The 13,135-nt window shown below is 35.3% G+C and overlaps 1 protein-coding gene across 1 annotated transcript in view; it reads right to left on the bottom strand.

Moving 5' to 3' along the window:
- LOC128636785 (galectin-related protein) overlaps window positions 1–12,566 on the bottom strand; it is a 72,316-nt gene extending 59,750 nt beyond the window's left edge. The window contains exons 1-2 of the mRNA XM_053689757.1: window positions 12,449–12,566; window positions 8,470–8,558 (exon numbers count right to left, since the gene is read on the bottom strand). Coding sequence (XP_053545732.1) covers window positions 8,470–8,558; window positions 12,449–12,475 — 116 coding nt within the window. The 5' untranslated portion in view covers window positions 12,476–12,566. The remainder of the gene's footprint in view (window positions 1–8,469; window positions 8,559–12,448) is intronic.
- Between the last annotated feature and the right edge of the window lie 569 nt (window positions 12,567–13,135).

The raw sequence follows: 13,135 nt of genomic DNA, 5'->3' as shown, positions 1-13,135 counted from the left end.
TATGATTTATTTTACAGGTAATTTTGTAATTATTTTAACTAGGTAACTATTAAATAGTTATTAACTATTTAATAGCTATTGTACCTGGTTAAAATAAATACAAAGTTGCCTGTAAAATAAATATTAATCCTAAAATAGCTACAATATAATTATAATTTATATTGTAGCTATATTAGGATTTATTTTACAGGTAAGTATTTAGCTTTAAATAGGAATAATTTATTTAATAAGAGTTAATTTATTTCGTTAGATTTAAATTATATTTAACTTAGGGGGGTGTTAGTGTTAGGGTTAGACTTAGCTTTAGGGGTTAATACATTTATTAGAGTAGCGGTGAGCTCCGGTCGGCAGATTAGGGGTTAATTATTGTAGGTAGCTGGCGGTGACGTTGTGGGGGGCAGATTAGGGGTTAATAAATATAATATAGGGGTCGGCGGTGTTAGGGGCAGCAGATTAGGGGTACATAACTATAATGTATGTTGCGGTGGTGTACGGACCGGCAGATTAGGGGTTAATAATAATATGCAGGTGTCAGCGATAGCAACCTGCGATAGCGGGGGCGGCAGATTAGGGGTTAATAAATATAACATAGTGGTCGGCGATGTTAGGGGCAGCAGATTAGGGGTACATAGGGATAATGTAGCTGGCGGCGGTGTACGGAGCGGCAGATTAGGGGTTAATAATAATATGCAGGGGTCAGCGATAGCGGGGGCGGCAGATTAGGGGTTAATAAGTGTAAGGTTAGGGGTGTTTAGACTCGGGGTACATGTTAGAGTGTTAGGTGCAGACTTAGGAAGTGTTTCCCCATAGGAAACAATGTAGCTGCGTTAGGAGCTGAACGCTGCTTTTTTGCAGGTGTTAGGTTTTTTTTCAGCTCAAACAGCCCCATTGTTTCCTATGGGGGAATCGTGCACGAGCATGTTTTTGAAGCTGGCCGCGTCCGTAAGCACCGCTGGTATCGAGAGTTGCAGTGGCGGTAAATATGCTATACGCTCCCTTTTAGGAGCCTAACGCAGCCCTTCTGTGAACTCTAAATACCAGCGGTATTTAAAAGGTTCGGGAGAAAAAAAACACGCGTAGCTAACGCACCCCTTTGGCCGCCAAACTCTAAATCTAGCCGTAAGTTAACTGTGGAAGAGCATGAGAAACGAAATAGTCGGTGGGTTGGGCAGGTGTTGTACTCCCCTACAGAGGGCAGAAAGAGGGGGGTAGCTATCTTGGTGCGTAAGGGTCTCCCAGTTTTCTTTACGCGAGAAGTTGCAGATAAGAAAGGTAGATACATCATAGCTCTTTTGCAGGTAGACTCCTTCACATATACAATCTGCAAAGTTTATGGCCTGAACGATTACTGCCCCAGTTTTTGGACTAACCTGCTGGCAAAATTGGCATCTTACGATGCTCCTTATATTGTTGGGGGAGATTTTAACTTGGCTCAGGCCTTACCGTTAGATAGATTCCAAGACCCAAACTCATCTAAAAAGGCTAGGATACACTTGGCTAGGCATAAGAGAGAAGTCACCTTAGTTCAGTCATTTAAAGATACACTAGACTTAATAGATTTATGGAGAGCACGTAACCCTGACGACAGGGATTTTACCTGTTTGTCAAAGTCGCATAACTCAATGTCTAGCATAGATTATTTCCTAACCTCTCAGATCCTCACTCCTCAGATCCCCCATACATATATAAGCCAGGTGACGATTTCGGATCTTGCCCCAATTTCTTTGATATTACAACCAGCTCCTGCTATTACCTCGAATACAACATGGAGGTTTCCCTCGTACCTCTATGGTAACGTAGATTTTCACAAACTCCTTCAAGCCTCTTGGACACATTATGCAACAGACAATACACAACACCTTGACAACCCAGACTTGTTTTGGCATGCCTCAAAGGCAGTGATGAGGGGATGTATAACCTCCTTTACTGCCCATCATAATAAAATCCTCAAACGGATAGATAATGAGTTTCTTTCTAACCTCACAAACTCATACCACAATTATTTAGCTGACCCAACTCCTATGACTAGATGACATTATTATGACCTTAAACTAGCTAGAGATACCTTCTTAGCACAACGAGATTTTAGATTTAATATAGCCAGACAAGGTCGATATTTCAGGTATGGGAATAAATCAGGGTAAACTTTTGGCGAATATAGTTAGGGCTTATAAGCCGAAATCCTACATTTCGGCCATTACCTCCCAGACACATTTAGTTTCCGATTCTAAAGAAATTATGGCAGAATTCGTGAATTATTATTCCTCTCTGTATTCCAGTCAGGTAGTGGACTTAGACAAAAAGCAGAAGTTCTGGAGTTCTCTGAAGCTCCCTAGCTTATCTGAAGAACAAAAAGCGTCTCTGAACGATAAAATTAGTGTGCAAGAGGTCATTAAAGCAATACGCAATATCGACCTAGGGAAGGTAGCAGGACCAGAAGGCTTACCCTCAGAATATTACAAATTGTTAGCTGAAGACATAGCGCATATCCTTTCTTCTCTATATACAGCTTATTTACAGCGAACCACAGCGATAAATTGTAGATTCTCTGAAGCAAATATCTCTTTACTGCTCAAGCCTGACATGGATCCTACCAATACCGCCTCTTACCGTCCAATTTCCCTACTAAATGGGGACTATAAATTATTAACTAAAATACTAGCAGACAGATTATGCCTTCTATGGTGCATACAGATCAAACAGGCTTTGTTAAGGGCCGTTCATCGGTAACTAATATACGTAAGACTTTAGCAATTACAGCTCATTATTGGTACAACACCCATTCCTCTAAGCCAGATCACCTCCCGATGCCTGTCTTTTAGCACTTGATGCGGAGAAGGCTTTTGATAGGATTGAGTGGGATCATCTGCATACTACTTTGGAGCGGTTTGGTTTTGCAGGCCATTTTCCAGAGTTTCTCCACAGACTGTACACGGCTCCCAGAGCGACTTTGATAATTAATGGAGGTCTTTCACCTTCTTTTTTGTTGCAGAGGGGTACGAGGCAAGGCTGCCCACTTTCCCCTCTGTTGTTTGATCTGGCTATAGAACCTCTGGCCTGTTACATCAGACAGAATTGTGAGGGTCTTCATCTGCAGGATCACAGAGAACATCTGTTGTTATATGCGGAAGACTTATTGCTTTTCATAGGGGACCCGCATGCTAACTTAAATAAACTTTTGACACTAATTGACGAGTTTGGGGCCTTCTCGGGCTATAAGGTGAACATAGATAAGTCGGAGATAACCTGGCTACAGAACTCGCAAAACAATGTGATACCATATAAAAACCTTAAAATTACAGATGGCTCTTTTAAATATTTGGGCATTCGCATACATATTAATCTTAATAAAATATATAGTCTAAATTATGGGGAAACTGTTAAACATGTTATCCAGATGCTTGTTGGATGGGCGAAGTTGCCGATCTCCCTCTCAGGCAGGGTTCATCTTTTTAAAATGGTGGCGCTACCTAAACTACTGGAAGGTCTGGGATTGTTGTGGGTAAGTTATTATTTATTTATTTGTTCTGTTTTGTTTGTTTTCTTGTTCAAAAAAATTTGTAAAAAAAAAGGATTCAGATCACTCTTTGATGTCTTAGTCGTTTGGACCTTGTATATCATGTTTCTTACAAAAGCATGAAGGACTCTTGGATTATGTGATATATGTCATGAACGGACTTACAGGGCCTAAATATGGGTAGCATTAAGTATAAATTTGCCTCATCAGGTAAAGGTTTATCCAATTGTATCCATGCCATTTCTTTGTATGACTTGTTTTGAGTGTAATGGATCCTATTACTATAAATAAAGTTATTAAAAAAAAAAACCTAAGCTAGCTAAAATATAACTAATAGTTAAATTGTAGCTAGCTTAGGTTTTATTTTTATTTCACAGGTAAGTTTGTGTTTATTTTATCTAGGCAGACTAGTTAATAAATAGTTATTAACTATTTAATAACTACCTAGTTAAAATAAATACAAACTTACCTGTGAAATAAAGCCTAAGCTGCCTTACACTAAAACCTACCATTACAAAAAATAAAAAAAACAACCATTACAAAAAAATAAAAAACTTACCATTACAAAAAATAACAAACAAAATGATCCAAAACAATAAAAATTATTCCTATTATAATACCCTTTAAAAAATAAAAAAAAATCCCAAAATAAATAACCCTAATCTATAATAAACTACCAAGGGCCATTAAAAGGGCATTTTGATGGCCCTTAAAAGGGCCTTTTGTAGGGCATTGCCCTAAAGTTAACAGCTCTTTTGCTAAAAAAGAAAACACCACCTAACGGTATACAAACCCCCACCTTCCAAACCCACAAAATAAAAATAAAGTAAAACCAAATCTATCCATTGACCTGAAAAGGGCATTTGTATGGTCATTGCCCTTAGAAGAGCATGTAGCTCTTTTACATTGCCCTGAAAAGGGCATTTAGCTCTTTTAAGAATAGCCAAAACCCTAAACAAAAAAAAAACAAAAACAAAAAAAAACTTTAAAAAAAGGATCTTCATCCCGGCGGCTCCATCTTCATCCCGACGGCTATATCTTCATCCAGGCTGCGTCTTCTATCGTCATTCAGGCGGCATCTTTTATCTTCATCCCAGCGGCGTCTTCTATCTTCATCCCAGCGGAGCGGGTCCATCCTGAAGACATCCAGCGTGGAGCATCCTCTTCATATGGTAGCCGCTGTATACTGAATCTTCAATGCAAGGTACACACTTCAAAATGGCATTCCTTGCATTCCTATTGTCTGATTTGATTTTGGAAGTTCAAATCAGCCAATAGGATGAGTGCTACTAAAAAATCATATTGGCTGTTCAAATCAGCCAATAGGATGACAGCTTCTGAAATTCTATTGGCTGTTCAAATAAACCAATAGAATTTCAGTAGCTCTCATCCTATTTGCTTTGTTTTCTTTGTATTCTTTGTTGAAAGCCAAACTTAGATAAGATCATTCTCTAATTTCTCAGTACATTTTGACAGTTTTTCACAGCTAGACAGCGCTAGTTCATGTGTGCCATATAGATCACATCATGCTCACTCCCATGGAGTTATTTATAAGTCAGCACTGAGTGGCTAAAATGTAAGTATGTCAAAAGAACTGAAATAAGGGAGCAGGCTGCAGAGGCTTAGATACAAGGTAATCACAGTAGTAAAAGGTATATTAATATAACTGTGTTGGTTATGCAAAACTGGGAAATGGGTAATAAAGGTATTATCTATCTTTTAAACAATAAAAATTCTGGAATATACTGTCCCTTTAACTCCCTTCTGGTGGTTAATGATGAGGGGTGAATACTCAACTAAGGGCCAGATTATGAGTGGAGCACTAACAGTTACGCACAGGCGATAAGAGGTTTATCACAAGAGTTTGCACTCGTGGGGTTTACCTCTGGTATTACAAGTTGAAAATAAACATGGTCGCTTAAGCACAATCGTGATTTACGCTAGAATGATTACCATGTCCTCAGAGCTCTGGTTAACTGTGTCGCAAAACAAAAAAGTGTCACAAAACACATAAAAAATACATTACAAGTACAGTTACACTCATAATAACACCATCTAATAAAAAATATTTAAAAAAACATATTGCACATTTAAGTTTTAAGGACTCAAAGATATAAGGTCTCAGGTGAAATAAAAAGGCTTTAACATAGAGATTAGTGATGTTGCGAATAGTTTGCCGGCGAATAGTTCCTGGCAAACATAGCATGTTCGCGTTCGCTGTGGCGGGCGAACATATGCGATGTTCGATCCGCCCCCTATTCGTCATCATTGAGTAATACTTTGACCCTAATTGAATCTAATTGCAGTTGCCTGCCTGCCAGCGTGTGTGTCAGGCTCACAGCGTATACTGTGCCCACTTGCCCAGTGCCACCACTCATATCTGGTGTAACAGTAGTGTAGATTTAAAAAAAAAACAACACTTTTTTGACTGTGTTAAATAATAGCAGTCAGTTTCCTTCACACGAGTGCGTTTAAGTGCCTGCCTGCCAGGGCACAGTGTCACCCCAGTGCAACTCATATGTGGTGTAACAGTAGTGTACATTTTAAAAAAAAAAACACTTTTTTGACTGTGTTAAATAATAGCAGTCAGTTTCCTTCACACGTGTGCGTTTAAGTGCCTGCCTGCCAGGGCACAGTGTCACCCCAGTGCAACTCATATGTGGTGTAACAGTAGTGTACATTTAAAAAAAACAACACTTTTTTGACTGTGTTAAATAATAGCAGTCAGTTTCCTTCACACGTGTGCGTTTAAGTGCCTGCCTGCCAGGGCACAGTGTCACCCCAGTGCAACTCATATGTGGTGTAACAGTAGTGTAGATTTAAAAAAAACAACACTTTTTTGACTGTGTTAAATAATAGCAGTCAGTTTCCTTCAAACGTGTGCGTTTCAGAGCCTGCCTGCCAGGGCACAGTGTCACCCCAGTGCAACTAATATCTGTTTAACAGTAGTGTAGATTTAAAAAAATGGGGAGTTTGCGGTTGTGCAAATGGACTGTTTGCGGTTGTTTGCGTTGCGTTAAAAGGACAGTCTAGGACAAAATAAACTTTCATGATTCAGATAGAGCATGTAATTTTAAACAATTTTCCAATTTACTTTTATCACCAATTTTGCTTTGTTCTCTTGGTATTCTTAGTTGAAAGCTTAACCTAGGAGGTTCATATGCTAATTTCTTAGACCTTGAAGCCCACCTCTTTTAGATTGCATTTTAACAGTTTTTCACCACTAGAGGGTGTTAGTTCACGTATTTCATATAGATAACACTGTGCTCATGCACGAGAAGTTATCTGGGAGCAGGCACTGATTGGCTAGACTCCAAGTCTGTCAAAAGAACTGAAAAAAGGGGCAGTTTGCAGAGGCTTAGATACAAGATAATCACAGAGGTTAAAAGTATATTATTATAAATGTGTTAGTTATGCAAAACTGGGAAATGGGTAATAAAGGGATTATCTATCTTTTAAAACAATACAAATTCTGGTGTAGACTGTCCCTTTAAACGGGAAGTTTGGTCTGTCACTGTGAAGCGGGCGTAACCCTTACACTACCTGATCGATACAACATCATACCTGATGTTTTAAAGCACGTTATTCCAAACAATTTAGGAATGTTAGGTGATTTATGCACTTTATGGATTAAAACAAGACTCTGCATCAACTATGTAATTTTCCATGGGAGTTTTGCCATGGATCCCCCTCCGGCATACCACAGTCCAGGTGTTAGTACCCTTGAAACAACTTTTCCATCACTATTGTGGCCAGAAAGAGTCCCTGTGGGTTTTAAAATTCGCCTGCCTATTGAAGTCTATGGCGGTTTGCCCGGTTCGCGAACAGTTGTGGAAGTTCGCGTTCGCCATTCGCGAACGCAAAATTTTAGGTTTGCGACATCACTAATAGAGATACATATATACACATGTCTAAAGATGGATAAGGATATGTATCTATATGTCTATATGTGTGTACATATGTATTTATAGGTGTATTTATGTATTTACAGACATATATACCCATATAAACATATACATATATATGTACACACACAGATATATATATATATATATGTGTGTGTGTATTAAAGCCCTTTGCAGTTAAGTAGAGGAAAACATGTAAAAACATATTTCTGCAATATTCGTATTTAATAAATGTTTTAACTAGGTTTTTACTGTAAATATTTCATGTTCCAATGTTCTGCACATAGGGAAATATGTTCTAAGTATTTCTAAATGGATATTCCTACATAATCGTGTCAGGTTAGCGTACTTGAGAATATGCAATCAGGTTTGCATTCGAGTAAAAAGTATATTAATATAACCATGTTGGTTATTCAAAACTGGGGAATGGGTAATAAAGGGATTATCTATCTTTTTAAAAAATAACAATTATGGAGTAGAATTGATAAATACAGGAGATAATTGATTAAATAAAGACAGCACCTCTTATTTGAGTAAGAAATATACCTGTTAGTTTTCTTTTTATTTTATTGTTATTTTGGTTACCTATATGAAAGAATGAATAACATTTTATGGATTTTGATGAAAATGCAACACACCTGTCATGTTTATTTTCTCATCTTTTATTTAAGCAACAGCATGTAACATTTGCTTAATGATTCAAATTGTCTTGAATATGCTTGTGCTGTAACTGTTACTCAATAATAAAAAATATATATAAAAAAAGAATAAAAAAAAAATATGGAGTAGACTGTCCCTTTAAGGCACAGTTAAATTACAACCCTTCCCGTTGTTATCATTTAATGACTATAATAGCCCTATACATCGTACGTCTATCTTTAATCCAAGATTAAAGTAAGCCAATATGAAGTAATAATTATATATAATTACAAACTATAAAACTACTTATGTACTGCATTTTACCACTTTGACTGCCAGACTACCAAAAGGAAACACTATTTTACTGTATGGAAATATACATTTGTTTTTGAGGCTTTAAATAATTACCTCTTTGGATTATTATCCACTATTCCCATAACGATAATCTTCATGGCTGGTTTCATTCCGCCTTTAATATCGCCAACGTACTGTACCACCTATTAAACAATATGCATGAATATGATGCACTAACACAATGAAGGATGATGGTAGTGATATTGTTAAGCAAGATGTAGTTTTACAACTAAAATAATGTAATTTTAGTTAAATACTAAAATAATTTAATATACTTTAAAAAAACTCAGTGAACTAAATATAACTCTGTATCTAGGCTCTCTCATGTAGTACTCACCACTAAAGACAGTCCCTTTAAAATAAATCAGCATAGAAAACCCATAATTTCAAAACCAGCACCTCCATTACAGGTAAAGGCAATACATTCTGCTTCAGTATAGTGTTTACTGTCATGTAGACAGGTAGTAAGGATATTCAATTCCTCAAGCTCTGGGGTCGGTGGTGCAGTATGCAGCAGCTGTGATTCAGATTAGAGCCATCACAATCCTGTTTTTCGTATGCCAAAGAATACTTTTTGTGAGCTGTTTATCAAGCCTTTCTTGATTCCCTTTTAGTTGGACATATTACTATTGTTCTACTGCTCATTCTATATTATTTTATAGCTTTAATAACACATTGTTTTATGGCTTTAATCAAGCATGTTGTTAGGCTATCATTCTTTCTTTTGAATGCAGACTTTGGGGCCGATTTATTAAAGTGGGACGGACATGATACGATGTAGAGTATCATGTCCGCCGCACATCGAAAAATGCTAAGAGCATACGCTGTCGGCATTTATCATTGCACAAGCAGTTCTTGTGAACTGCTTGTGAAATGCCGCCCCCCTGCAGATTTGCGGCCAATCGGCCGCTAGCAGTGGGTGTCAATCAGCCCGATCGTATAGGATCAGGGGGATTCAAGACCGCAGGTTATGGAGCAGTGGTCTTTAGACTGCTGTTTCATAACTACCATTTCCGGCGAGCCTATTCGGTGCTTGATAATTCGGCCCCTATGTATATAAAAACATATATATAAGTGAATGTGTGTGTGTCTGCCTGTCTTTCTCTGTAAGGGTAGTCTTTCTTTATCATATATACATATTATTAATACAGACTATGTATATAAAACATATATATAAGTGAATGTGTGTGTGTCTGCCTGTCTTTCTCTGTAAGGGTAGTCTTTCTTTATCATATATACATATTATTAATATAGACTATGTATATAAAACATATATATAAGTGAATGTGTGCCTGTCTTTCTCTGTAAGGGTAGTCTTTCTTTATCATATATACATATTATTAATATAGACTATGTATATAAAACATATATATAAGTGAATGTGTGTGTGTCTGCCTGTCTTTCTCTGTAAGGGTAGTCTTTCTTTATCATATATACATATTATTAATACAGACTATGTATATAAAACATATATATAAGTGAATGTGTGTGTGTCTGCCTGTCTTTCTCTGTAAGGGTAGTCTTTCTTTATCATATATACATATTATTAATATAGACTATGTATATAAAACATATATATAAGTGAATGTGTGCCTGTCTTTCTCTGTAAGGGTAGTCTTTCTTTATCATATATACATATTATTAATATAGACTATGTATATAAAACATATATATAAGTGAATGTGTGCCTGTCTTTCTCTGTAAAGGTAGTCTTTCTTTATCATATATACATATTATTAATACAGACTATTTATATAAAACATATATATAAGTGAATGTGTGTGTGTATGCCTGTTTTCTCTGTAAGGGTAGTCTTTCTTTATCATATATACATATTATTAATACAGACTATGTATATAAAACATATATATAAGTGACTGTGTGTGTATGCCTGTCTTTCTCTGTAAGGGTAGTCTTTCTTTATCATATATACATATTATTAATATAGACTATTTATATAAAACATATATATAAGTGAATGTGTGTGTGTCTGCCTGTCTTTCTCTGTAAGGGTAGTCTTTCTTTATCATATATACATATTATTAATACAGACTATGTATATAAAACATATATATAAGTGACTGTGTGTGTGTATGCTTGTCTTTCTCTGTAAGGGTAGTGTTTCTTTATCATATATACATATTATTAATACAGACTATTTATATAAAACATATATATAAGTGACTGTGTGTGTGTATGCTTGTCTTTCTCTGTAAGGGTAGTCTTTCTTTATCATATATACATATTATTAATACAGACTATGTATATAAAACATATATATAAGTGACTGTGTGTGTGTCTGCCTGTCTTTCTCTGTAAGGGTAGTCTTTCTTTATCATATATACATATTATTAATACAGACTATGTATATAAAACATATATATAAGTGACTGCGTGTCTGCCTGTCTTTCTCTGTAAGGCAGGGTAGTCTTTCTTTATCATATATACATATTATTAATATAGACTATTTATATAAAACATATATATAAGTGACTGTGTGTGTGTCTGCCTGTTTTCTCTGTAAGGGTAGTCTTTCTTTATCATATATACATATTATTAAAACAGACTATGTATATAAAACATATATATAAGTGACTGTGTGTGTATGCCTGTCTTTCTCTGTAAGGGTAGTCTTTCTTTATCATATATACATATTATTAATACAGACTATGTATATAAAACATATATATAAGTGACTGCGTGTGTCTGCCTGTCTTTCTCTGTAAGGCAGGGTAGTCTTTCTTTATCATATATACATATTATTAATACAGACTATCTATATAAAACATATATATAAGTGACTGTGTGTGTCTGCCTGTCTTTCTCTGTAAGGGTAGTCTTTCTTTATCATATATACATATTATTAATACAGACTATGTATATAAAACATATATATAAGTGAATGTGTGTGTGTCTGCCTGTCTTTCTCTGTAAGGGTAGTCTTTCTTTATCATATATACATATTATTAATACAGACTATGTATATAAAACATATATATAAGTGACTGTGTGTGTCTGCCTGTCTTTCTCTGTAAGGGTAGTCTTTCTTTATCATATATACATATTATTAATACAGACTATCTATATAAAACATATATATAAGTGACTGTGTGTGTGTCTGCCTGTCTTTCTCTGTATTTAAATCTAGTTTCAGACTTGAGAAGGATTTCTGAATAGAGCACTCTCTGATAAGGAGGCTTTAAAAGAGAATAAAAACTATGCATCAGCTAAATTGAACTCGTGTTTGTATCAGTTTGAATCCACTATATTCTACTTAAAACCATTTAGTATATGACCCTGAGATGTATGTGTATGATAATATAAAAATATGTCATGTATTATTTGTCTGGTAGAGGAAGAGTCTGGTACGTCTAGATTTACTGAATTTATTGCATTTGATGTAACAATGATGTATTTAATTATCCTAAATGTAAAGATATATAATTCTATAAAACAATGTGTATGATCTTTTCTATAGCATATGCTGCTTATTTGACAGATCAAATGGAAAGAAACGCAGAGACAAATTTAAAATTCACTTACTTATTTCAGGGTCAGATTACTATGAACATTCTACCTAAAGCAACAGGGATTTGTTTTCAAAAACTAGAAAAAAAATATATCTAGATCTTTCTAACACTCTCTTTAATATCTGATACTCTTCATTCTCATTCGTTCTCTGCAAAATATACAACAGACGTTAAAATAGTATGTAGGAACTATGGTAGCAACAAATTGAAGCAGACGAGCTTTATGGTTAAAACATGTATCAAGCTGTGAAGGCAGCTTGGGGGCTCATATAAATAAAATATTATATATATTGCAAAAGTCAAAATGCAGGAGAACAAACTGTTGAGATGATCTTGCGCAGTATATCTGTCCCTGGTTCTATACAATGAAAATCCAGTGTTGGTTCTGATATAGATGCATTAAACATAAAAAGTTATACATTAAAAGCCTCTCAGTGTGGGCCTATTTAAAACTTACATTAAATGGATAGAAGCATAAATATTTTTATGTTCTTGCTACTTACATTTGTGCATCTGTCATGTTCAGTCATGGTGCTCACAGTATTTATCTTGTGACTGTTCCAGCAAAATTGTCAAATTCAAATGTGTCTGTAATTCAAAAGGAAACAAAAAATGTTAGAGAGGGAAAACGGAGTGTGAGCAGACTTTCTTATCTACATAAAACAGTACCTAATACTAATGCCTGAATAGCTGAGTCATAACCTCAAACTCATCACCATAGCCACTCCAAACAATTCTAAGCAGACTGTTTGCACATGTCCATGAAAATACAAGATATATATATATATATATATATATATATATATAGTAATCTATTTATAAATAATTAGACCATATTCTGCTATGTGCAGAACATTGGAATGTGAAATATTTACTGTAAATACATAGTTAAAACCTTTATTAATTCTGAATATTGCATAAATATGTTTTTACATGTTTTCATCTACTTAACTATTTATGTGTTTATATGTGTATATATGTCTGTAAATACATATACACATATAAATACATATATACACATACAGTGGGGAAAAAAAGTATTTAGTCAGCCACCAATTGTGCAAGTTCTCCCACTTAAGAAGATGAGAGAGGCCTGTAATTGTCATCATAGGTATACCTCAACTATGAGAGACAAAATGTGGTAACAAATCCAGACAATCACATTGTCTGATTTGGAAAGAATTTATTTG

The sequence above is a fragment of the Bombina bombina genome, chromosome 1, assembly GCF_027579735.1.
Source record: "Bombina bombina isolate aBomBom1 chromosome 1, aBomBom1.pri, whole genome shotgun sequence".
NCBI lineage: Eukaryota > Metazoa > Chordata > Amphibia > Anura > Bombinatoridae > Bombina > Bombina bombina.
Note: the sequence above shows the minus strand (reverse complement) of the source record. Positions and strands in the feature narration are given on the sequence as shown.